Source organism: Limanda limanda, chromosome 10 (genome assembly GCF_963576545.1).
Source record: "Limanda limanda chromosome 10, fLimLim1.1, whole genome shotgun sequence".
In the NCBI taxonomy this organism is placed as follows: domain Eukaryota; kingdom Metazoa; phylum Chordata; class Actinopteri; order Pleuronectiformes; family Pleuronectidae; genus Limanda; species Limanda limanda.
The window spans coordinates 24,539,945-24,564,932 of record NC_083645.1 but is presented as its reverse complement, the minus strand read 5'-3'; the positions used below and the strand labels follow the sequence as shown (position 1 = coordinate 24,564,932).

The 24,988-nt window shown below is 43.3% G+C and overlaps 2 protein-coding genes across 2 annotated transcripts in view; one reads left to right on the top strand and one right to left on the bottom strand.

Moving 5' to 3' along the window:
* LOC133012032 (LIM and calponin homology domains-containing protein 1-like) overlaps nt 1-7,273 on the top strand; it is a 37,155-nt gene extending 29,882 nt beyond the window's left edge. The window contains exons 18-25 of the mRNA XM_061079997.1: nt 986-1,078; nt 1,210-1,374; nt 1,468-1,562; nt 1,781-1,942; nt 2,965-3,060; nt 3,408-3,516; nt 4,003-4,105; nt 5,233-7,273. Coding sequence (XP_060935980.1) covers nt 986-1,078; nt 1,210-1,374; nt 1,468-1,562; nt 1,781-1,942; nt 2,965-3,060; nt 3,408-3,516; nt 4,003-4,105; nt 5,233-5,258 — 849 coding nt within the window. The 3' untranslated portion in view covers nt 5,259-7,273. The remainder of the gene's footprint in view (nt 1-985; nt 1,079-1,209; nt 1,375-1,467; nt 1,563-1,780; nt 1,943-2,964; nt 3,061-3,407; nt 3,517-4,002; nt 4,106-5,232) is intronic.
* Nucleotides 7,274-9,554: 2,281 nt separating this feature from the next.
* Nucleotides 9,555-11,276, bottom strand: phox2bb (paired like homeobox 2Bb). Its single transcript, XM_061080213.1, has 3 exons — nt 11,036-11,276; nt 10,178-10,365; nt 9,555-9,983 (listed from the first exon to the last, which is right to left on the bottom strand). Exons 1-3 carry the CDS (start codon nt 11,274-11,276, stop codon nt 9,555-9,557), a joined length of 858 nt encoding a protein of 285 aa, XP_060936196.1.
* Nucleotides 11,277-24,988: the final 13,712 nt, after the last annotated feature.

Below are 24,988 nucleotides of genomic sequence, written 5' to 3'. Positions count from 1 at the left end.
CTGCTACCTGCACAGCTTGCCTCCATGTTTGTTTCACACCGAGCGTCCCCTCCTCTAAAAGCAGATCTCCTCTGACGATGCACCCTCTGGCCACTAGATGGAGACTTTGTGCAGCTGAAGAACTTCTAGTTGGGTTTTTGTTTGAATCTCATGCACAAAACACAGACTTTGTTTCCCGAGGTTGCTGCTGTTGCTGCTGCCCAAATCACCCTCTCCCTCCTAAGCCAGTACCAGCTGCATCTCAGGGCCACGTGCTTTTTAAACCTTTAGTGTATCCTCTGATCTGCAGTATCTAGATAAGTACCAGTGACGTGAAAAGGTTCCTCCTCCTCCCCTGTCGTTGCAGTTGATTGTTTGGGATGAGATGCTCTAAAATGGATGAATGTCTGGTGCATCAATGTGCTCGTGCCCTGGTTTGTATTGTGCTGTGTGTCTGTGCTTCGACCTTGGTCCGTCATCCGTCTTATTCATGTTGCTTTCACTTTGAATCTTCCTTCTTTCGTTTGGTCATGTTTCAGGGTTCATGCACAACTTTAGAAAAGAAGTCAAAAGCAGTTCTTGTGTGGAATAATCCTAAGTGCACATTTGCTCTAATGTAACCGTACATCAGGTAGAAACCTGAATGAAATTGAAAGATTTAGGGGAACTTTTCAAATGACAGTTGTGTAGGAACCCTGTGCTCTGCATGCTCTGCTTCTTGCCTTTTGTCTGCATCGCCTGCGTCTGGTCTCCTTTGTTCGCTTATTTTATCACTAACAAGTAAAATCAGATCCGAGCAAGTGTTCGGACATAACAGAGGAACATCCAGCTACCTTTGCATCCATTTATGTCTCTGAGTCGAGGGTCACATCCAGAGAACATGGATTTAATTAAGCAAGATGCACCAGTATTATTAATTTCAGATTCAGAAAGCTGCAGACAGTTCAGTCTTCTTTCTTGTTGAGGTTCTGTGCTGTATTTCATGTGTCTGTTGCCATGGTAACAGGAGAAGTACCGCCGTGAGCAGGAGAAGCTGAAGGAGGAGTGGGAGAAGGCACAAAGGGAGGTGGCGGAGGAGGAGAGGAAGTTCCATGAGGAGGTGTGTGTGTGTGTGTGTGTTTGTGTGTTTATGCTTCGGGGCACATGTTTATTAAATGAAATGTGTAGTGTTTGTGTGAGTTGTGTGTTTTTTAAAAGTGAAATAAAAGTTTACTTTCTAACTGATGACAGGAGCGAAGGATCCTGGAGGAGACGGTGGCTCCTCTCACGCCTCGCTCCTCGGCGCTGCCGTCCCCGAGCCGGGGGGGGGTCCCCTCCACCGCTGAGCCCCACGACACCATCGTCCGCTCGCTGGCCGACTGGGAACGCAAGCAGGAACTTCTGGAGAGGCAGTCGGTGAGTCACTGATGGATTAGCTCAGCAGGAAGGTTAAAAACTCCGGAGTGGAAACAAATCAACTGACTTTTACCTGTTTACCGGCCGGTGCAGAGGGGGAGTATGGAGAGCGTGGAGGGGAAACGGCGAGAAAACGACCGGACCAGTGACATCAGCACTGCTGACGACAGCATGAAAACAGGCAGAAGGTTCGTTAACTCGGCCTAAAGGCAGGAAATGATGCTTCTGAGTAGATTCAGGAAATGGGATTTAGGATGAGGCTCTGAAGTAGAGCTAGGTAATAACATCAATATTTGTCCATTGTTTACTGCTCATAAATAGTTTAAACCCAGGTGAGAGTGTAGTTTCTTTATAAGTTAGACTTTTAACTTAACAGTCCACCATCTTGTCCTCCTGTGATCCTCAGCCTGGTGAGTCACAGCAGCAGTCAGCAGGAGACACTCGGCCACAGTCTGCAGAACGGCCAGAAGCCTCCAGCGTCAAGCCTCAAACCCTCGACTCCAGTGAAGAAACAAGAAGATCTGACGACAGACGGCAACAAGGCCGGCCAGTCTGCAGGAGACAGGAGGTGTGTGAACAGTAGAGAGGGAGAGAAAGAGAGAGAGAGAGAGAGAGAGAGAGAGAGGAGGTGTGTGAGTGTGTGTGTGTGTGTGTGTGAGAGAGAGAGAGAGAGAGAGAGGAGGTGTGTGTGAGTGTGTGTGTGTGTGAGAGAGAGAGAGGGAGAGAGAGGAGGTGTGTGAGTGTGTGTGTGTGTGTGAGAGAGAGAGAGGGAGAGAGAGGAGGTGTGTGACTGTGTGTGTGAATGGTAGAGAGAGAGAGAGAGAGGAGGTGTGTGTGTGAGAGAGAGAGAGAGAGAGAAAGAGAGAGAGAGAGAGAGAGAGAGAGAAAGAGAGAGAGAGAGAGGAGGTGTGTGAGAAAGATGATGAGCTCAGTCATTTTAAAACTTGTTATGGATTTGTGTTCCTCTTACATGTCAGAGTGAGTCAAGACACACTTGTAGTATATATTATAGACAACATACATATTAATATACGGACACTGTACATACTATTTAAAAACATGAAATATAGAAAAGCATAAACAGACTGTAAAAGACAGAAGTACAAACAGTTGCAGACATGAATGTTTCATTTACTTCCACATTGAAATCACAGGGATCCAGTTTTTTGGTTATTATACACAAATGTCTTCATGTCTGTTTTGTTTTCTTACATCTTTCATTCTTGTGTCGGCTGTAAATATGAATTTCAGACGATTAGAGGAGGAACAAGTAGAACACTGGCTCTTTTCTCAGCAGCTTCAGTTCCTTGTTTGTCCATCGGGTGGCACCTTGCACATGTAGTTCTCCCTCCACCACCCAGTTCAACGTGAGAGAACCATGACAAGAATAACGTCTTTTAAACATAATCATCAGAGTCTTGTACTGTAGGAGAAACTGAATTTTAAAAGAATACCCAAACAGTTGTGAGTAGATTTGCCGGTTGCCCCCCCCCAGGGCTCCTATTGGCTCACGTCCCCGACTCCTGCAGCCAATCGTGTGTCCCGTATCTATGAGTCATCATCATGTCTCATGTCACTGTCCATTTCCAGGGGTGGTCCCATTGATAATAACACAAGCCGCAGCTCATCAAACCCCCCCGAAGCATGTCCACCTCCTCCAGACACTCTGCCTCCAGCGCCCAACAGGTACTGCATCACAAACAGCCCACACAGGGGAGGGAGGGAAGGAGGGAGGGAGGGGTGGGGGGGTTCATTTCTGCTTTGTCATTTCCTGCTCTGCTGCATCGCTCCACCCATAACATCACATGTACAACCACAACCTGCCTGGGAGAGAAATACTCAGTCCAACCAAATACAGTTTCATGTGTTTTTGTGTTAATTGTGCCTCCGTGTATTTCAGTTAGATATTAAAACATGTGTCAGTCTGATCAACACTTTCCTCTTCTTGTCTTTTCTCACTCCTCTCTCTCACATCCACTGACATCACAGTTAATCTGTCACATTTAGACCATGACCTTTGTTTCCCCCTGCAGGTCGGTCAGTGGGAAGAAGCTGTGCTCCAGCTGTGGGCAGCCGCTGGGGAAAGGAGCAGCGATGATCATCGAGACCCTCAGCCTCTACTTCCACATCACCTGCTTCAAGGTCGGTGACGAAGAGGAGGATCGACTTCCTCACGTGTTTAGTCTCATTCTATGCTTGTGTGAGAATGAGAATCAGGCGTATTGCAGATTAGATGATTTTACGGAGATGCTTCGGAGGTTTGGGGTAATTTTTGGCAACATGGAGCAGCTGAAATTACAAATTCAGTCCAACATATCCAGATAGCTAGAATTCCCCCCCCCCTTACTTTAATCTGAGCTTCACATTTACCTTGTTTCACCACTGTTGTAGGATTGTTTTCAACATTTTTAAACTGAATACTTTTATTTTTAAAGATCTACTTTTTTCAAATGGGAATCCGAAGGGCCACAGACAGAATTGAGCAGACAATACTGAGACGGGCATTGACTCATAGATGGTTCTGGGTTATTTGTGTTGTTTTTTACAGAATAACACCAGCTTCTTACGTTTTATTATCAGCTGTAATAACTAATAGATTCTTATTTGATATTCATTGTGTCTCCTCAGTGTGGGGTGTGTAAGGGACAGTTAGGCGACACGACCACGGGCACGGACGTCCGAATCCGAAACGGCCTCCTCAACTGCCACCAGTGCTACATCCGCTCCCGCTGTGAGTACTCCCTCCCCCCCCCCCCCCCAGGTCGTCCTCACCCCCTCCCTCACCACTCTCCTGTCTCCATCTACCCTCCTCTTCCTCTCTCTTCTTCCATCATCTCTGTCTTTATCTTATTCATCCATCAGAAGCAAAAAATGAATTATGAATGTGGTCGATTTCTGTCAGCAGATTACAGAAAAAATCAACCACAGTCAACAACAAAACACAACCAGCAGAAATAAACAAACAATTCACAGTTACATAAGATTCATAATCATTCTCAAGAATCGGGGACAAAAGATGAATAAAAGCATTTTTCAACAAACCAGTAAACACAGCGATCGTGAACCAGGAAGAGAAAGTGACTGTGTTTGATTTATTGTTTTCAAAGTAAACCCGACACTATTTCATGATTAATACATTCGAGTTGCATTTCAAAGGTTTTAATCCTTTATTGCCATCCTGCTGTGAGGCTGATAATACGAGGGGGGATTTTTAATATGAAAATCTTCACCTGCGAGTGCAGCTTTAATGAAGAAGTGTCAGACAGGGTGGCGCTCTGTGAATGGAGGGATGGATGTGAACAGAAACCGGTGATGCTGCGGCGGAGAGAGGACGAGTGTAACTTTCCATCTCTTTCACCTTGACTGTGCAATAAAAAAAAGGAAAGTCGCTCATGTTTAAATGTTTAAATTTCAATCCACAAACTGGTGGTTAAGTACATTTTGGTTGTAAGGCCTCAGTTGGGAATGTTTGTTAAATCTATAAATATGTTTCCTTTTGAGTTGAATCTCCAGTCGCACATAACCTGATGAATTCAATATATTCTAAAATATAAATATTATCAACCAAACATCAAGCTTCTTCAAAAGCAATTTATTTTTTTAAATGTAACTTTCCATCCTTTTCACCTTGACTGTGCAAACAAAAAAGAGAAAAGTCGCTCATGTTTAAATAACCTCCGAGCAGCAGATGTCATCCGAGGGATCAGAGAAACCACAAAATCAAATCAAGAGATTCAATCAAAAGACTCTTGACTCATTATGAGGTTTTCTTCTGCCTCGACCTTAAAATCCCAGGAAAAGGAATCGTGATTTCTAAAGATGTTCTTCTTCTCTTCTCTGTGTCTTTCTCCTTTCTAGCGGCCGGACAGCCGACCACGTTGTGACGCCTGGGAGGAGAAGCACAAGGTTCACAGAAGAAGCCCCTTCCCTGCTTTAACCCGATTATCTGCAGATCATGTCCTCCAGCGTGTGGCCGGGTCTCTGCCTCCTCTGCAGCTCAATAACCAATGAAGATTCATCACGTGGGGCCGGCCGGGGATCTGGGGACAGTCAAACAATGACAAAAAAATATATATATAAATATATTCATCGTGTTTATGTCATCTGATACGTGAGTGAAATCTGGATTTGATTAGTCCACGCAACCACCACAGACTCCGCTCCATCATGCGGCGAGAAAGGAGGGAGGCGGCTCGGGGGGGCGGCGGCGGCGGCCATGTTGAAAAGGAAAAACACAAGATGCAGATTACAGATTCGCTGTGAATGCAGTCGACGTCCTTCACGGTCACAGTGAACACACAAAGAGGAAAAATGGTGTTTGAATCAAGAAGTAGAATCAGATTCTATTTTTTTCTGGATGGAAAGATAATGTTAATATTTTCCGCTTTCGGTTCCATATGATGGAAATGCAGTATATCGTTTAGTTTAATGTCATCATTTAAGAAAAGATTATTTTCATAATTAGATTTGATAAGAATCAGAAAAACCCAGGAGTGAAAAAATGAGGCAGCTCAGATCTGACTTTTGACTTTCTCATAACAGGCTGGATCTGAATTAGTTTTCATAATTTCATGTCCCTGCAGCAAAACTACACGACCACAACAACAAGGTTCTACAAGCTTCACTTAGAAAGTGAAATGAAGGTCACTATAAATCCTCTGTATCCACCGTTTGATCCTTCGGCCCAAACACTGATCCCACGTCCCTTCATTTGTGCTCGGGAAAATAAAAACACCCTCTAATATAAACACATATTATGGATGTAGGTCATCATCAGCTGCTGGGCTGCAGCAGAAGTCAGGACTTTAATGTGCCTTAAGAAAGCAAAGGTGATGCAGGACGAAGACAAACACACACCTGGGGTGGAGGGAGGGAGGGGGGGAGGGATTTGGCCAAATTTAAACTCTTAAAACCCGCAGCCCCCCCCTCTCACATCACGCTTTACTGCAGAACTTTTCATTATTCTCACATCAGTCCCCTGTTATTCCTCTGTGATTTGCAGTGACGAGCCCAATGCACAGAAAGGAATACGTCTGTTTTCTATCCCGAAGAATATACCTGTAGAGTATATATATATATATATAAATACATATATATATATATATATATCTACTGCAGGGGAAACCATTGATTTTATTTTGAATGTTTGACTCTAGAACCATTTAAACTCCTGTTTGCTAATTGAGGTAATTTTGATAATTGCTCATTGGTAGGATTCATTTATAAAATAAGAAAATGAAGAACCAAAATAAAAATTCACCAGTACATGTTACATCTCATCAAAAACACCGACGTTAGATGAACACACACACACACACACACACACACACCAGCAGCAGCAGTTGCACCCGTGTAATATTTGGTTGGATGAAAACTAAAGATCTGTGCCGCCATCTGGAAAAAACCTCAAGTCAGTTGCTTCTTTTCTTTTAATGAACTTGTGTGAGAAGAGCTCGGTTGTGTATTGTGGATATTTTTCAAAATAAAATGCACGTTTAAGCCTAAAACCAAATGATTTGCTGTATGAAAGCAAACTAGCAGCCTCCTCCTCCTCCTCCTCCTCCTCCTCCTCCTCCTCCTCCATCTATAGCCAAGCTTCTCCGGGTTCATTTCTCTGATCTACAGTATTTTTAAGCTTCTGTTCCGATTGTGTATTTTCTTTTTTTATCCTCATTTAGTTGATGAATAAATCTCGGCTGAGTCTCTTATAGCAGGATCTTTGAGACGGACGCTCTTCTTTGACGGGATAGCTGGGAAACGGAAACCTTTTACGTCTGTTCTGTATTTATTGTAATATTCACCTGAACACTATCTGAAATATAGATTCATTTGATGTTTAAATGCAACGGCATTTATAGCATACTGTATGTTTATAAATAAAAATGTTATAAATTTTAAACCTTGTGCTTTCGTCTTTTAATTTTGAAACGATCCTTGAATAAATACCAGATATCTTTTTCGAACATAATAACTACTTAAGTGATTTAAATGATTAATCCTGCAGATGAACTCCTGCCGCCGGCTGTGAAACATGAAAAACAAAAAACTCTTGATCTCCTTGTGCAAACTCTTTTTCTCTAATTTAAACTTTTTATTAACCAAGTTCCTGTTGAGGTTGGAAACCTGAGATGAAGGAAAAACAGCCGCAGGGATCTGCTAATAACAGACTAAACAAATCCAACAATGAATAAACACTACACCAAAAATGAATAAATATTAATCTACTATATTTTGGTTTGTTGTTTTGTTTAATGAAGAAGTGTTCAAAATTAATCGATTAATAGAATTGACTGATTTAGGTAAATGTGAAGCTCAGATTAAAGTAAGAGGGGGAAAATCATAACTATCTGGAAAATGTGTGACTGAATTTGTAATTTCAGCTGCCCTATGTTGCCAAACATTTCCCCAAACCTCTGAAGCATCGCCGTAAGATCATGTAATGTGTTGATTTCAATCTACAAACTGGTGGTTAAATATATTTTGGTTTCAAGGCCTCAGTGGGGAATGCTTGTTAAACCATGAATATTTATCCTTTGAGTTGAATCTCCAGTTGCACACAACCTGACAAATCCAATATATTCTAAAATATATTATCAACCCAAAATCAGGCTTTTTAAAATGCAATTTCTTTTTAAAAATGTACTTTAAAATGTCTGATCACCGGTGTCACAATTTTTGCTGGATTTTCTCATTTTCTAAATTAAATTCTACATCAGAGGACTAACTGTAAATTATCTGTGATATTATCTTAATCTCAAGACAAATGATATCCAAACTGTTTGTAAAAATAAATCTAAAAAACTAAATGAATTGAGAAACAGTGCGTTGCTGTCCGTGGTGCTGAAATCTTGGCCTTTTCAAAATAAACTAATTTCTACGATACAGAAAATTCTAACAAATATTTCAGGATTTTATACTTAAAGATTGTGTCAAGTTGATTAATATAACACTAATAATGATAAATATTAATATTTTAGTTTGTCAAAAGAAAAACATGACCAAATGAACTTGGACTATTATTTTTTTTATCATCAACAACCATTTCAATGGTACACCTGGAAAACTATGTGCACATGTAGAAATATTTCCTTCTTAAATATAAGCATTCATTACCTACATATAAATAACTTTCAGATCCGGGACAAAACATGTTACACAATGCTCACAAAATGGGAGGGAACTCATTGTAAAATCAGACAAAGAGACAACATGCAAATTATATAGAAATAAATACAATGTTTGCATCCATTCCCCCCTTTTTTTTTTGTATACCCAAAATAAATTCTTCCAAGGGAAATCTTTGTAAAACATCAAAAAAGACTCTGTATGATCGATCTACGAGGGAGTATGGCCTATGGTTCAACTATAGGAGACAGTTATACGTATTCACACTATACAATTTGAGCCACAAAAACACTGCCGTAGAAAGACACACAAAACATACAGGTTTCCTGTCATGGGGGGGGCGAACATTGCAGTAGTTTGTGCCTTTTTTCTTTTTTTTCTCTCGAGCAAATAATTGTGTTTATATCGATAATTTAAAGAAAAGTAAAACTCAGCGGTCGTTCTTCCACAGAAAGTGTGTGAGATTTGTCGAGTCAGGGTTCGTGGGTTCGTGGGTTCGTCCTCATGGAGCCTGTGGAACGTCTCTGCAGAACAAAGCAGCTGTTGAACTCTTGACTTGTGACGTCGGGTGTTTGCTCATGGGCTACTGCCACAAATATTCGCCTTAACAAGTCACGTCATCGTGTGTGTCTGTGTGTGTTGTTGTTGTTTGTCTTCCTTTAAAAAAACACGAGGAGTACGTTTGATGGAGTCTCTCGCATGAATCATCTCAACACAACAACTTGTTTTTCTTATTGTCTTTAGATATTCAGCCCTAAAATATGACCGGAAACAATCCACCGACCCAACTTGTTTCAAGAAAAACAAATGACTTGCCAAGATGGATTATTTTTTTACAGTGAAGGTGTTTAAACTGACCACAAGGAAAACGGTGCAAGGCAACAAAATAAAAGAACAGGAGTTGTCATCGTCTTCTGTTTTAATTAACTGCGTTTTATTGTCCGTTTGAGTCTCGAGCAATTTGCTTTTTTCAGTCTCCGGAGAAGGAGGAAGCTTCTCCTTCCCTCCGCTCTGTGTTTTCTCCTCCTCCCTCCCTCCTCCGCCACAGAGCTTTATTAGAACATGCCGGTCTTTACTAATGTCGCTTTGGCTCCGTTCTGTCTTTGCAAAGACGACAGTACGCTGGCGAACGGGCCGCCCAGTGAGTCCGGGATGGAGGTGATGGTCCCCGGGGCGGTGGACCAGCCTTGGCTCGGTGCTGTCACCCCCATGCCGCTGGACACGGAGGTCTTCACCTGGTCCACCTGTCCGTTCCCGTTGCTGTTGACCTGCCCGCCGGTGGGACTCGGTCCGCCGCAGTTGGAGGTCGGCAGCGGGTTCGGGCCGGGACCCCCTGTGCTGTCCGGGTCGGTGGATTTGTTGTCTTTGCTGTCCTCATCCCTGGGGTCGGACTTCTTCCCAGAATTGTTCTTGGCTGCGGCTGCGGCCGCTGCAGCTGCGCGCTCCTGCTTGCGGAACTTGGCGCGTCGGTTCTGGAACCACACCTGGAAAAATTAAGAAAGGGTTAAACAACTGTTGATGGAAAACAATACAGCATCCCGTGAAGGCATTAAACTTAACTATAAACTGTTAAAAAATAAGGATTATGTTCAAAAATGTGGTTTGCATGATAAATCCACCCGTGCGTAACCGTGCGTAATTGTGCGTAATTGTGCGTAAATGGAGATTGGATGTGTACCTGCACTCTGGCTTCAGTCAGGTCGATTTTGAGAGCCAGCTCCTCTCGGGTGTAGATGTCCGGGTAGTGGGTCTCCGCGAACACCCGCTCCAGCTCCTTCAGCTGGGCGCTGGTGAACGTGGTCCGGATGCGCCTCTGCTTCCGCTTCTCGTTCAGTCCTCCGTGGTCCGTGAACAGTTTGTATGGAACTGGGAACAAGAGAAAAAGAGAAATGTCACCGTTAGACGTGCAGAGAACAGCAGAGGTCTTATCAGTAAGAGGAGCGAGTGTGTGGGTGTGTGGGTGTGTGTGTGTTGTCAAGTGGAAGTAAATTCAAATTCGATATTTTTGTGTAAAATCCGGTTAAGGCCGCTGAGCCGGAGCTTTGAATCCGGTTACGCGGTTGCGGGTTGAATTAGTCGTGAATTGATAACGTCGCTGACCCGTGATGCGGTTAATTGTAATGTTAAACTAATTGTTGCTGCTCAGATCGAGGCTCGAGTTTGAGAACTTGTCATAATGTTCCCATCCTGCCCCGCGTGTGCTGCTGCTACTGTAGCTCCGAATCGGTGTCAATAATGAGCTTTAGTCTTTGGTTATCTAATTATTTTCGAAGCTTTATGTCTCATCGCAAAGTAAATAAATTATGCCTATCATTTTGGCAGCTTACGATAATTCTGTTGGCGGTTTTGGGTGTGACTGGGATAGTATAACCCGGTAACCGAATTACCTTCTCCCTGCAATCGCTTCTAACGTGATAAATTCTTTCATTTGTGTAAGCAAATTTCGTTTGGTAAATACTAAACACATTTCCATTTTCAAATGCAATCAAGGCGTCCTATAATACGCCGGGGTTGTGGCTCCGGAGCCGCTGCTTACCTGCGGCATACGGGCTGCTCTGGTGGTCCCGCAGGGTCCCCAGGCTGCAGGACCCCGGCGTGAGGGACGGGCAGCCGGAGGTGGCCCCGAACGTGGTCCTGATGGGATTGTACTGGAAACCACTGGCCTGGCTGCAAGAGCTGAAGTCCGCATAGGCCGATGCCAAGCTCGACGTGTCCATCCCGGCCATACATGACTCGTAGGCAGAGGAATTTAGGTAAGAATACTCCATTTTATACATTTGAGAAGGCTCGGTGGAGTTAGAAAGCTGCACTTCCCCGAGAAAACCCAACAAAAAAACACGGCGGAGAAAAAACACCGACCCTCCCTGGAAAGGAAGCAAAATAAATAATAAAAAAAAAAAAACCTGAAAGCGAGCAGGACGCGCGGTCTGAGGTTGGGGGAAAGCGGATTTGGTTTGGACTGGAGGAGGCTGGACGGTGGGTAGATGCTCACTGCTCAGCGCCTGCTCCAAAACTGGCCTCCTTTATAGGAACCTAGCCCTGTTTTATGAAAACCCCCCTAAGAGCCGCCTAGCCCGAGGTCTCTAGAGCATATAGTCCTCATAATAAACTTGGCTCTTTCCGCTTGGACAATAGCAAAGCGTTTGGTCTTATTGCTAGCGCTTTTTTACATGACAATAACTCATCAGTCTATTGGGCTGGCACTGGGGGCCCGGGCTGTCCAACCTCCCTATCATTGATCCCCTGCATCTCTAATTAGAATTTAATACCACGCCATTACGCACCCCCCCTCCACCCTCCACCGCCTCCACCTCTCCATCCCTCCATCCCTCTACCCATCCGCCCCACTCCTCTCCAACCACCATCTTGCCCTTTAATTCAATCACACCACTTGGAAATAATGAAAGTTGGGTGACGATTCTCCCTGATCCAATTTTCTCCAAGCTTTTAAGCCTTTTAAGCGACCGTATACCTAGGGCAGGATTTCACAGAGTATTTTCCCCCCCTCATGTCTCTCCTCTCTCTCTCCGTCCGTCTGCTCCGGAGCTTTGCACCGAGGCTCCTGACTGTGGTCTCCCCGGATGAGAGCAGCCGGAACCCGGGCACGATCATCCAGCTCGATGGGGCTGGTGGAAGAACAAATATGTAGTTTCATCATAATCTCGTCTTCTCTCGAGGAAAACAGGAGTAAAAACCACAGAAACACTCACGTAATCTGCATGTGGGTGAATTATTCCATGTCACTATTTCATTTTAAATTTTTCACATATGACAGAAATATGATTTTAACACTGAAGTGCAGAGAAACGGCTTCTCCGGGTTTTATTACCCTTCATGCGCACCAATCACATCCAAAACGCTTTCCCCATTGATTTCTGTTTGTTTCATCTCACCTCAAACTAATGACTTGTTATTGCTTTAATTATGATTTCAGACATTTAAATGAGCACATTGCAATTTCTGTGCAGCAGCTAAACCTGAAATGAAACTCAGGAACTGTCTCTGTGGGTTTTACAGCCCTCGATGTGACATTTTTTACGCAGAGTAATAAACAGATTTATTGGCTTCATTCAGTTTTTCTTTTTCCTGAATCTCCTCCCGCACCTCTGCTAAACTGTGGTGTTTTTTCTGTGCTTATGATTCAAATGAGTTTGTAATTGTCTTTATTACTTTCATTATTTCGTTTATTGGGCAAATAACATCTTTGTAATGAAAGTAACGAACTGGTGAGGCTTTCATCGGACCTCTTAGGCTGCACTATATTGGCTGAGTGGTTAATTCGGTTTGTGTAATAAGGTGAAGCGTTTTCTATGGCGCTCACACACTCTCTGTGTTTTGGGATTTTTTTCACCGAGACCGAGTTCAAGTCCTCGTTTGAAGATTTTTTTTCTTTCTTCTTCTTCTTCTTCTTCTTCATCCAAATTATCCAAACGCGAAAAGGCGCAACTTGAATGATGGAGCAGCAATTGGATTTATTCGATGAGTGTTTGATTTTTAAATTTCTTCACCTCCGGTCGTGTTTCAGTGATTGATCTGTGTTCTACTCTTCATCTTCTTCTTCTTCATCTTCTTCTGGCTCTAAAATCCTCATATTCTTCCAGGGACTGAGTTTTTAATTCTCCTTGTGTGAGTGTTTGCTTCAGGATTTCTTCATCCTACCTGTGACACTGAAATCGGTTTGGACTCTGGATATTATCAACGTTTGTCTCGCAACCTATTAGATTTATTTATTGTAGTGTTGTTATAGATTCTTTTCGCTTTGATTTGATTTGTCCTTCACGGTATTGATCTTATTTTTCATCACAGTTGAGGAAGGATGGAGTTAAAAATAAATAAAACATTTATTCCTTATAATTGAGAGTTTATGTGTAAAAAAAAAAAAACGAATGATGTTGATAGAAGCTTGTGAGGTCAATTTAGTTTTTAAATCTTATTATTAGAAAAGCTGAGGAAGATATTCCTTTCCCCTCAGTTTCACAGTTTTAATTTTCAACTCCAAAACTCAAATGTGGCTTTAATCTAATGAACTGTTCACTTGCTTTATAATTTATACTCAAACACAGAATAGGGCACCAGGCGTTTGGTGCATGTGGCCTCACGGTGCAGCTCAGGTTCTCTGTTAGAACACAGAAGGACCCGCTGCACATTCGCCATCAATTATTTTGCCTCCACAATCGCTGACGTGCTGCAGTGTGTTTCTGCCTCTTTTCTCTCTCGCATTGTCTTCTCACAGATCAACCAGACTAAAAAGGAAAAAGTTAATTCTTTCTTGAGACGACCCGGTCCCTATTATGTAAATGTTTTCTTTTTTTTTCTATCTCCCCCCCTTCCTTTTTCTTCCACACACGAGCTGGGACCCCAAAGTTGTACCAAATGGTTAATTTGATTATTGAAACCAAAGAGCCAAATGGTTCACCGTCCTCCCTCCACGCGTCTGGCGGCGAGAAAAGAACCCATCTCTGGGAATTAATCTAATAACGCTCAAAGAAACGAGGAGTCTTTTCTGATATTTCGCCGAGGCAAATACAATTATAGCTTTTAGCCATCGGTTTCTTTCACTGCTCTTTATCCTGACGCTCTATAGTCCCTGCACCAGGCTCCTGCACCAGCTATTGAGACGCCCCCTCTTTTATAGTTTCAACATCTTTTACTTATTTCAGCTGGTTCGGGTGGGCCGAGGAGCCACGGGAGGAGAATCTGATGCGAGAATATTAAATCCGACAGGCTCGTCTCTGAGCTGCAATAAAATATGTTGTGTGTTTTGTTATTTACCTGTCTTTCTTTTATGTTTGAGATATCTGTGCAAGGTGCAACGCAGTGCAGAAAGGTTTACGTGCCACATGGGCCTGGTGGCACTGGAGCGCTGCGTAAAACCAGTGATTTACAGTAACATAATGGCCCTTTGATTGAAGGGCAAGCTGCAGTTAATTCGTAATTATGTGGCGAATGAAGAGCTTTAACCATGTGCCTTCACTTAAATAAATCAGGAAAATGCGATGTGTGCAAGACCCTAAATTCTCCCGGCAAGTGCCGCACAATAGCCGGTGTGCGGGAGCAACTCCTCTCCATTTAGTGTTCCACTGTCGTTGCTCAGCAATATAGGAATGCGGGTCGACAGGAGGGACAAAAAGAGGAACAAAATGCCATTGTCTCTGGATGGATTGGATGGATCCACTCCCCCGAAAAGGCAAAGAAACAGAGGAGGATAAAGAGCGAGCGAGCGATGGGAGGAACCCGCTGTCACACGACGTCTCACTCCTCCGCCCGAGGAAATCCTGCCGCTTATCAAAACGGTTATTAATAAGGCCGCGTGTTGCAAGGGGAGGGGCTCAATGGCAGATCAAAAAACAAATCATTTTGTGGGTGGGGTGGGGGGGTGTTTCCGTGACGATTTAGTGTGATGTCTTAATTTGGCAGGAATGGATGAAGGCGAAGGGTTCTGGATTTCACCTGTAAAAACCAGTGGAACGAGACCTGAGATATCAAGAATCAAGATTCAAGATTCAAGATTCAAGATGTTTTATTGTCAAATGAACAGAGATAACATGAAGTAGTCACTGTCAATGAAATGCTTGGGTCACACACTCTCTTTAAGCAATGCTCAAGTATAAAATAGAATAAAAAGAATAAAATAGAATAACAATGAAATAGAATATCAAAAATTTAAAATAGAAAATAAAATATATACATCTAAATATATATATCCTTACAGATGAATGTTCAATTTGTGCAGTAGTGCAAATGTTCAAATATGCTTGTTATGGTGCTTGTGCCAAATATGCAAATATTCCAGGGTGCTGGTTTGGTGGAGTTATTGCAGTTCAGAGGAGTTTAACGTTTTATTTATCACGTTTTATTCCAGAAATAGACAAATCAGTGCTTTTATATTTGCTCTGTGTGATGCTGCAGTTGTTAGATCACTTAAATCATCACAGCTGAATGGGGTGGGGGGGTAACTAACCCAGACTTTAAGGTGTACCAGGCCGGTGCGTAAAAAAGAGGCGCATCGCGTTTCCAAAGCGCACAGATAGAAAGTGACATCTGGAGAAGAGAGTAAATTCAATTAGAAGCTGGTGCCTTCGCTCTGTGTCTGCGAGGAGTAAAAAAAAAAAAAAAAAGACACAAAAGACGTCAGTGTTTCAGTCTGTGTGGAAGGAGACTGGTGTTTTTACGCGTTTTAAGCTGGTTGGGTCTGGTTTTGTTCTGTCGCTGGCACCGATCTGTCTTTTGCTGGTGATCAGCTGCTGACACATGGCGGTTATATGTTATACTTAAATGAAATTGTGGAATATTTGCAGATCATTTTAAATGTTAAACTGACAAATACGGTGAAGGGCTGATGTGGAAGTGGAGGAAAAGTCTGTTTCTCCTTTTTTATTTCGCCTATAAATGTGGAAATAACAGATTTATTTCCAAATCCCACACAATTAAATAAGGTAAATATTGAATCCTCCATGTTATTTACAGTCTCCATCTCCCCTGTTGTTCTTCCAGATGCTGCAGCCTGCGGTTCCTGCAGATTCCAGCCTCGTCTCTCCGGCCTCTCCTCCGAGCCTTTATCCGCGATCCCCGAGTGACCGAGAGAAGCAGCCAGCGGATTAACATAAAAATCTTATTCCGGGGGATAAGATTAGGAAACATATTACCCTCGAACGCGGCCTTGGCACGAACGCGAGCCAAGGCAAAGGAATCAATTACTAAATTACTCCAACCTCTAAGTCGACATTAACGCAGAGAAATGCCATCGACCGCTTCTGAAATAAGATTTCGCAAAGATGTGATCATTAAATCTCTTGCCAGTGTTCAAGAATCTGATTCATAAAATCGTCCGAAATGAGATGGAATTAAATTCTTATCGGAGCTCTTGTCATCGTTTCATCCCGCTCGCTGCTTAACGTTGGTCAATGGCCTTCATGAGATTTCCCTCCTGTAAATAAACTTAGTAATTGAATCCGCCCTCTCCACGACACATTGTTTGGGTTTGTTATTAATTTATCGCAGACACACACACACACACACACACACACACACACACACACACACACACACACACACACACACACACACACACACACACACACACACACACACTGACTCTACTGCTGCATGTTTCCTATATAACCTGCATTGTGTTTCAGCTTTAAGGGAATAAAACTACATCATCTGTCATTTTTTTCCTCTTCCCTCCTGTTTCCCCCCCCATGTGGAGGTCAAACCATATTTTCACTGGCATCGCCCCCCCCACTCACTACCCCCCCATAGCCGGGCATTAGCAATTGACAATTATTAGCCCCAGCTCCATAAATCAGCTGCGTGACCCGTTATTATTGTTGAATTGAATAGCTGTTGGGGAAGTGAGGGTCAGTGTCATTAACTTGGGCCCCCTCCCTCCCCTCCCTCCCACACTCCCTGCCTCTCCACATCCACATCCACCCCCCCCCCAGCACCGTCCTCGGGCCCCCTGAAGGCATTTGGCCCCCTCTATACAAGGACCTGCTGGCTCATAATGCCGTGTGGTCGCTCCCTGAAAGCTTAATCACACATGCATTAAGCGGCGGACAGCGGCCCTTTGTGCGCACGTAGCTTTACTGGAATTAAGCGATTAATGGTCATCTGAGCGGCAGGCGACAAGGCGGCGCATCGAGAATGATGGAGCGGTTTTTAATGTCCAAGGAGAGAAAAGAGGACGAGGAGAGAGGAGGAGGAGAGAGGAGGCGTCCGGCTTCTGAAAGGAGGGAAGGATGGAGAGAAGGACGGAGGAGGGAAGGAGGGAGGGAGGGCTGCAGCAATTACAGTAGGCCACGTCTCCCTATCCATCATAAAACGTCAAGGTCATTGTGCGTCATATTGATTATTGTCCGACGCATTGTGATGTTTATTATTACCCCCCCAACACTTCTCTCCCTACTCCAACATTACAATATGCAAAACATTCCACATGTAAACACCTGCTATCACTTTTCTAAAGCTGCTAATTTGTCTCGCCCCCCGAGCCCCCCCCCCTAAATTTCATATTCTTTTCATGTGTTATGGCCGAACACTTGTACATATCAGACTCTTTTATTTTAGCCCCCAGCCGCCATCTGCATAAACCATCAGGCAGCGGCTCCTCCTCCGTGTGAATTATGATTTCCATATAGTCAAAAGAGTCACAACAAGGGCCTCACATCCACTTAGATGCACAACAGGACGCACACAGACCCCGTGGACCCGCAGACACACAAACACAACAATCTATCAGGGAGAGATTAGGCTGCATGTTGACTGTGATGATTTAATATTAGAATAAAGCTTTAATCACCGAGGACCAGCATCCCTTAAATCAGCTTCAGTGCCTGAAAGCCTTCATTGTTCATCCAGACACAGTCTGAGTCGCTGGTTGACTGATTCCACTCAGGTGTTTGTGTGTCTAACTGGTGTCTGTGTCACTATAACCTCTGTAGTTGTGTTGCCGCTGTGAGGATATAGTTTCACTTCAAGGTTTTTATCTTAATTGGTTCTTGTGGAGTTTGTTGACATCAGCAAATGTCCAGTAGAGCTACTGGTTGGTTGGACTCAGCTGCAGGATCCAGTCAAACCAACCATGACTGAAAACACATCAGATGAAAGCACTTTAAAAAGGAAGTGAAATGACCAAAGTAGATATGCGTGTAAGTATATAAACAGACCCTTGATAGTGATTGAACTCTATCACGTTGAGGTCAAACTGATTTAGGTCTTGTATCACATGAGGTGTTTTTGCTTGACCTTCCCTTTTGTCTAAAATCATGATAAAATCCTGCCATTGGACGACAGCAGTGCAGAAATGTTTTTTATATAAGTCTGGCAATCAAAAATGTACCTTTAAGTAAAAGTACAGAAGTAAAGTACTTATCGTTGCTGCTGTGTCAGAAGTTATTCGCTGATAAATTGTTGTTTTTATCATGTCTGGTGGGAATCTGCAAAGAAAACAGTGACTATAAGTAACTTGTGTGTTAATCACTGTGTAATAAATGTAGTAATGTAAAAGTATTAAGTAACATTAAATGGAAATACTCAAGTACAGTCGCTGCTTTACATGATAATTTAACTTATGTATAGTACTGGAGTAAATGTTCTTTGTTACTGGAGATCAGTTGTGTTTCTAAACAGGAAAAGCCAGATATTATTTGACAATTATTCCAGTTTTAATTAATACTAGCCTATATTAAATTTAGCTTTGGATTTATTTGTATTTTAGAGATTTTTAACCCACATTTTAAAGGTAAAATATACAAACTATTTATCTTATTTTATCCCCAGTACAACATAATTTAGCAAAGGCAACAACTTGTTTCCAATTACAAGAATAAAGTAAGTTATTAATCTCAACATAGTTTGAATACTTTTTTTGTGCCGCTCATCAAACACAAAGGAGAAATATGGTGTTGAAATGAATTTAAGTGAAAAGTATTGATGATTAATTGACAGATAAGACTGTGGACCTTGAAGATTTCTTGACTTGTGAACAATCAAGATGTATAAGTGTTGTTATCTGATAAAAAAACTTCCCAACAACATCTGATATAATCCAGAGTTTGATGTGATGATACCAGGTAACTGATTTTTGATCTGTACACCTTTATATAATGAATCTCTTTATATTTGGTTGCATCACATCCACGTTTGAAAACCATCATCACTCCCGTCTCAGAAAACCTCAAATTATCATCATCAGACCGGAGGAAGTCCAGGTCCTTGGATTTCATGGATGCTCTTGCTCTCCCTCCGAGAAGCCTTGATGGCACAGCGTGATTTATATCGCCATGACCACCGTCCAATGGCAGCGCCTGTTGATCAATCAAACCTAATTTGATTGGATGGAATACTTAAAGAACAGCCAGATGGGAGTCATCAGCGTGTGCCTGTCCACTGCAGACTCTGATTCACTTCCTGTTCCCAGAAGGCAGCTCTCCGGGCGCTGAAGGATGAGGCCGCGCCGCAGAGCTGGAAGACGTAGAGTCGATGGTTCCACGGAAATCAATACGAGGACCGAGAACCGGCCGGAACGCAGATAATGGGTGTTTTTCTCAATAAGTGTTGGTGAGCTGCGCTGCTTGTGGCTTAGAAAACCCATAATGTTGCTTCAATAACTTTCAACAGCAGTATATTGAATTTCTAAAGAAAGTAATGACAATAACTCTGAAGGATAAGTCACTGATCTTCTATGTTTGTCTTTCTTTTGCTTGTTGACAAATCCCATAAAAGTCCAGAACCAAATAGTTTGTGAATCTGAAGCCGATATATCTTATTTCTGTGCTCCACTGTTTTCCAAAAACACAACCAAATGTTACCAAATATGAAACCATGGCTGAAAATATGTAATCAATGAATCTATACATTTGTCTAGATGTAATGGTTTCAAAATCTATTGGTTTTTGGATTAGAGGCACAAACTCTGACATGATATCAGAACATACAGCTGTAGCATGTCTGTATTTTCACTTTTCTGAGACAAACACTGTCTGTAATTGTTTAGATAAGTAATGAAGCTATAAGAAAGAAATACCCAGTTCATTGGATGTGTTGTGGGACCACAGTGGAAAACATGAGTATTCGTAGCTGTTCCAATAGCAAGTGGGTGAGATATGGTTCTTAACACAAACACTGACAGAAGAAGTTGGCAGATCAGATGTGGGTGTGAAAATACAATTGATATTTTTACAAAGTTAAAGAAATCCAGTCATAACAATCAAAACTAACAAATAGTTAGTTAATATGAACCTTTATTTATAAGGAACATGAATTACTTTACCACCAATGATTGACGGAACATTTCACTTATAACCAGGGGCTCTTCATGGGATTTTAGGGGCCCCAGAAAAAACAGACCTGGGGGGCTGTACATCTGTCGAACCCCCCACATTTCAAGCTTTTGGCAGGACGTTAGTGGCTCTAATGGGGCTCTCACTGTCTCAATTGCCGTTGCCGTGGACTAATATTATCAACCATTTTTGTGGGGCCCCCTCTCAGCTCGGGGGCCTCAGGCAATTGCTTGCTTTGGCCACCCTGTTGCAACGCCCCTGCTTACCAACATCCTCATGGTAAGGCCAATGTGAGGTGGGGGGGGGGGGGGGGGGGGTCTCCACAGTGAGTCACATTCATGGTCTGGGAACCATACATGTTCGTAAAATAGTTTTTGTTCGAGATGTTGAGATATTTCAGTTTTAACTAAAGTAGTTGACCGATTTATATTCTCTAGTACGGCAGCAAAAAAATCCATCTGTCTTAGCTGCACAAAAGGAGACTACAAGGTTGCTGAGGTACGCCTCTTTTCTATCTCTTGTATTTCTATGCTGAGCATCCTCCCTCCCCTGTGTGAGCCTGACGTGACAAATAGCTGGATCTGCACTTTTCTGCAGCAAAACCAACATGCCCCTCATCATCGCTGGGTGCAAATTTGATCAGAACACACCCAGAATCCCCCTGGCTGCCCGATGATGAATTGGCATATTAAGAACGATGTTTATGCATCAGGCCGGCGCTCTCCAGCAAATGACAGTAAATTGCCTCTCAGACAAATCTCCAGTCTGGGACTCTGGTGACCGGGGATGAATTGAAACCTTCGCCGTGGATCCCGTGAGCTCCAGAAAACCCGAGCAGATGATGACTTGTCCTTAATCGACCGGTGATTTGCAGATAGTTTATTGTAAAATTAGTCACCTGGTGGAAAACAAAGTTAAAATTAAAAGAAAGTGAACAGCGCAGCAGCTTCCCTGGTTCTGCCCCTTGTGGGTTGAGGGAACCCTTCACTTTAAACCATCCACCTTTTATCAACAAAGTTTTGATGTTTGCTTTAAAGTAAATTTCAGGTCAAACAAACCTGAACACACGGGAGCACTCGTGTGTAGTTATTGTTACATTCATCCGTAAATTATTATGGCTGTTTATTTACCTCTTAATACTCTCCGTCAAGAGTTGTGTCCCATAGATTGAGTGAGCCTGTGGAGCAAGGAGTGGAACTTGGCTGTTCATATAGCTTTTATATGAATTAACGTCAGTTTAAGCTGGTCGAGCTCGGCCTGGTCCAGGTCCAGATTGAAGCCGCAGAATGAAAACCAATAGCCTGGGGCAGATATAGAGTAGCAGTGAGAAGACGGAGGGAACCGTAAGAGGAGCAATAACGCTAATGTGATCACAGAGAATGGCTCTCTGAATAGAGGTGGGATGAAAGCCATACCCCTTAGATCTGGCTTTGCCGGGCCCGGCAGAGGTGACAGCATGATGAAGTTTCTATTGGATTTCCTGAGAGTCGAGGCCGAGGAGCCTTAAACCACTGCCACTCACGTGCTGGACCTGAAATTGACAGGCAGAGTGTGTTCAGAGGGAAAATTACGCCGGCAGAACTTATAAGATTGTGGACTCAAGACCATGAAGTGGATCGAGTAATGATGTGTGAGTAGAACTCGTAGTTGTATGGACGTCATGACCTAGAGAAACAGACGTAGATTATTATTGATGTTATTATTGATGATTTAGTAAAGTATGGTTGTAGTTCCACAACCAAGGAAAAGGAGAGTTAGAATCTGCTGTCCAGGCACCTTTGAGCAGGGCGTTTGGTTGGTTGGTTGGTTGGTTGATTCGTTGTTTGTTTAATTGGTTGGTTGGTTGTGTGTTTAGTTGGTTGGTTGGTAGATTGGTTGTTTGTTTAATTGGTTGGTTGGTTGTGTGTTTAGTTGGTTGGTTGGTTGGTTGTGTGTTTAGTTGGGTGGTTGTTTGTGTGTTTAGTTGGTTGGTTGGTTGATTGGTTGTTTGTTTAATTGGTTGATTGGTTGTGTGTTTAGTTGGTTGGTTGGTTGATTGGTTGTTTGTTTAATTGGTTGGTTGGTTTGGTTGTTTAGTTGGTTGGTTGGTTGATTGCTTGTTTGTTTAATTGGTTGGTTGGTTGTGTGTTTAGTTGGTTGTGTGTTTAGTTGGTTGGTTGGTTGGTTGGTTGATTGGTTGTTTGTTTAATTGGTTGGTTGGTTGTGTGTTTAGTTGGTTTTTTGGTTGATTGGTTGTTTGTTTAATTGGTTGGTTGGTTGTGTGTTTAGTTGGTTGGTTGGTTGATTGGTTGTTTGTTTAATTGGTTGGTTGGTTGTGTGTTTAGTTGGTTGGTTGGTTGATTGGTTGTTTATTTAATTGGTTGGTTGGTTGTGTGTTTAGTTGGTTGGTTGGTTGATTGGTTGTTTGTTTAATTGGTTGGTTGGTTGTGTGTTTAGTTGGTTGGTTGGTTGATTGGTTGTTAGTTTAATTGGTTGGTTGGTTGTGTGTTTAGTTGGTTGGTGAAATCTACTGAAACTCATTTCCACAAAACCTGGTCTGAGAAGGAGTTGTGGACCTAGAAAAATCCCATTAAAATCATAAAGTGAAGCCAACATACCTTATCTCTGATGACTTGCTGCAGTGTGGGTGATAAACCTTGCCTCCTCCATGTTAGCGGATGGGACAAGGGTTATTGTAGTAGGTATATAGTTCTTATCACAAAGATGTCTGTTCAAGTGTTTGTATTCCTTGTGGGTTTTGTTTGAGATCGGGTGACATGTCATGATTGACAGCTAAGACTGGCTCGCAATTGGTCGAGCATGTATGTGGGCCGGACTTCGATTCTGCAGCTGCATAGACTCTGACTCCAGTGACGTCACCAGGGCAAGATGGCAGCCGCAGTATCCGGGATATTTTGGCTTCATTTCTGTACAGTGGGATAAAGTTTATAAACAATCATTCCTCAGGACACACCACACGGCCGTCCTGAATGCTAACGTGCGATGCTAGCCCTCTGTGCAATGCTACAGGGAAATACAACACTTCGATATTCGATGTCAAACGAGAAAAGTATTTTGAATAATTGTGATTTGATTTGCTGCCACCTGGGAAATTTAGCCAGTGACTGCAGTTGTTTGCTGATGGAGCCACATCACAGACGGAGAATAATATTCTGTCAACTGGTTTCTGGAAGTTTTGCAGTAAACACAGTATCAGAACCTTTTGAGGCCTTGATCGCTTTTGGGGCTTTACAATCAAAACATCTGTTTTCATGGTTTTCTTTAGTATTCACCGACCAACACCAGCTGCATGTGTCATTGAGAGGCAACAACCTGGGTGTGTCGCCTTCTTGTTTTCGCTTCCCATTCAAAAGCAATCACAGAATGCCCACCAGTTTGCGAGCGGCGTTCGTCCGCCCTCTCCTTCCCCTGACTCCGTTTGCAGGTTTGCATCTGAATCAGGGGGCTGGGGCTGGGGGGGGGGGCCCGAGTGCTCGGCCACGTGGACCAGATTGATGTCATTGTCTCGGCACACTGACCTTTGCTGTAATACCCACGGCAGACATCACAAACTCTCACATCAATTTGGCCCAATTGGATGTGGCATGTCTTGGCTAACTCAATTTGTGGAGAAATGCACCTGTCTCTGCCTTCCCTCCCTATAGATTCACTCGAGGGGAGGAGGAGGGTGGAGGGTGGAGGGGTGGGGGGAGGCGCTGGTATTGCAGGGGAAGAGAAAGAGAGAGAGAGTGGAGTTGGCTGCTGATCCACCACGTTCACCCACTCCCCCCTCTCCTCCTCACCCCCCCTTCGCCCACAAAAACATTCACCCGCATGCATATAAACCCCACACACCAACTTCACCCTCTCTCGCTTCCTCTCAGCTCTTCTCCCTCGGCCACACTTTGCAGATGCAGCTCCTCTGCAGCAGCAGCACGCACACTCCGAACGTGTGTGTGTGTCTGTGTGTGTGTGTGTGTGTGTGTGTGTGTGTGTGTGTGTGTGTGTGTGTGTGTGTTATCCAAGGTCTGGGCAGAGCGTCTGGGAGGAGCAGAAGGAGAGCTATTAGCCGGCAGTAATGAGATTAGAGCGACGTTAAAGGGGGATGTGAATTTAAACAGCCAGCAGAGAGAAGAAGAGGAAAAGTTGGAGGTGTTATTAAGGTTGTTCATTACTCATATGCTCACTGAGTTTGTGTGTCTGTGTGTGTGTGTGTGTAGCATTTGTTTAAGAATATTCTGCAAGGTCACTTTAGTCTGCAGTGCTCTATGTGTCCATACAGTAGGTTCTAAGGGATTTGAGGAGCTGTGAAGTATGTGTGTATTCACAGCAGCCTGTTACTTTACGTGTACACGTGTTCTCGAGTACACACAGGCGACACACACAGATTAGCGTGTGCATGTGTGTGGAAGTGTGTGTTTGTTTTATGCAGCACAGCGAGCTGTCAGAGGTGAATAATATGTGTTGGGATCTGAGCGTTGGGTAATGAGCGGCATGCTGTGAGGTGAGCCACGAGCCCTCCGTCTGCACAGACACTGTTTACTCCTCCAACGTGTTTGTTCAGCTACACTTGTCAGGACCTGCAGCTCGGTCACATGTGTTTGCCAGAATTGAACGTTGAACTGCAGTCGTACATGACCGCTGGTTCAAACTCGTAGAGATGCGAGATCACAGAGATCAACTCTATAGCCTTTTCAGGACACTTCCACACTGATCTTGTTGGATCC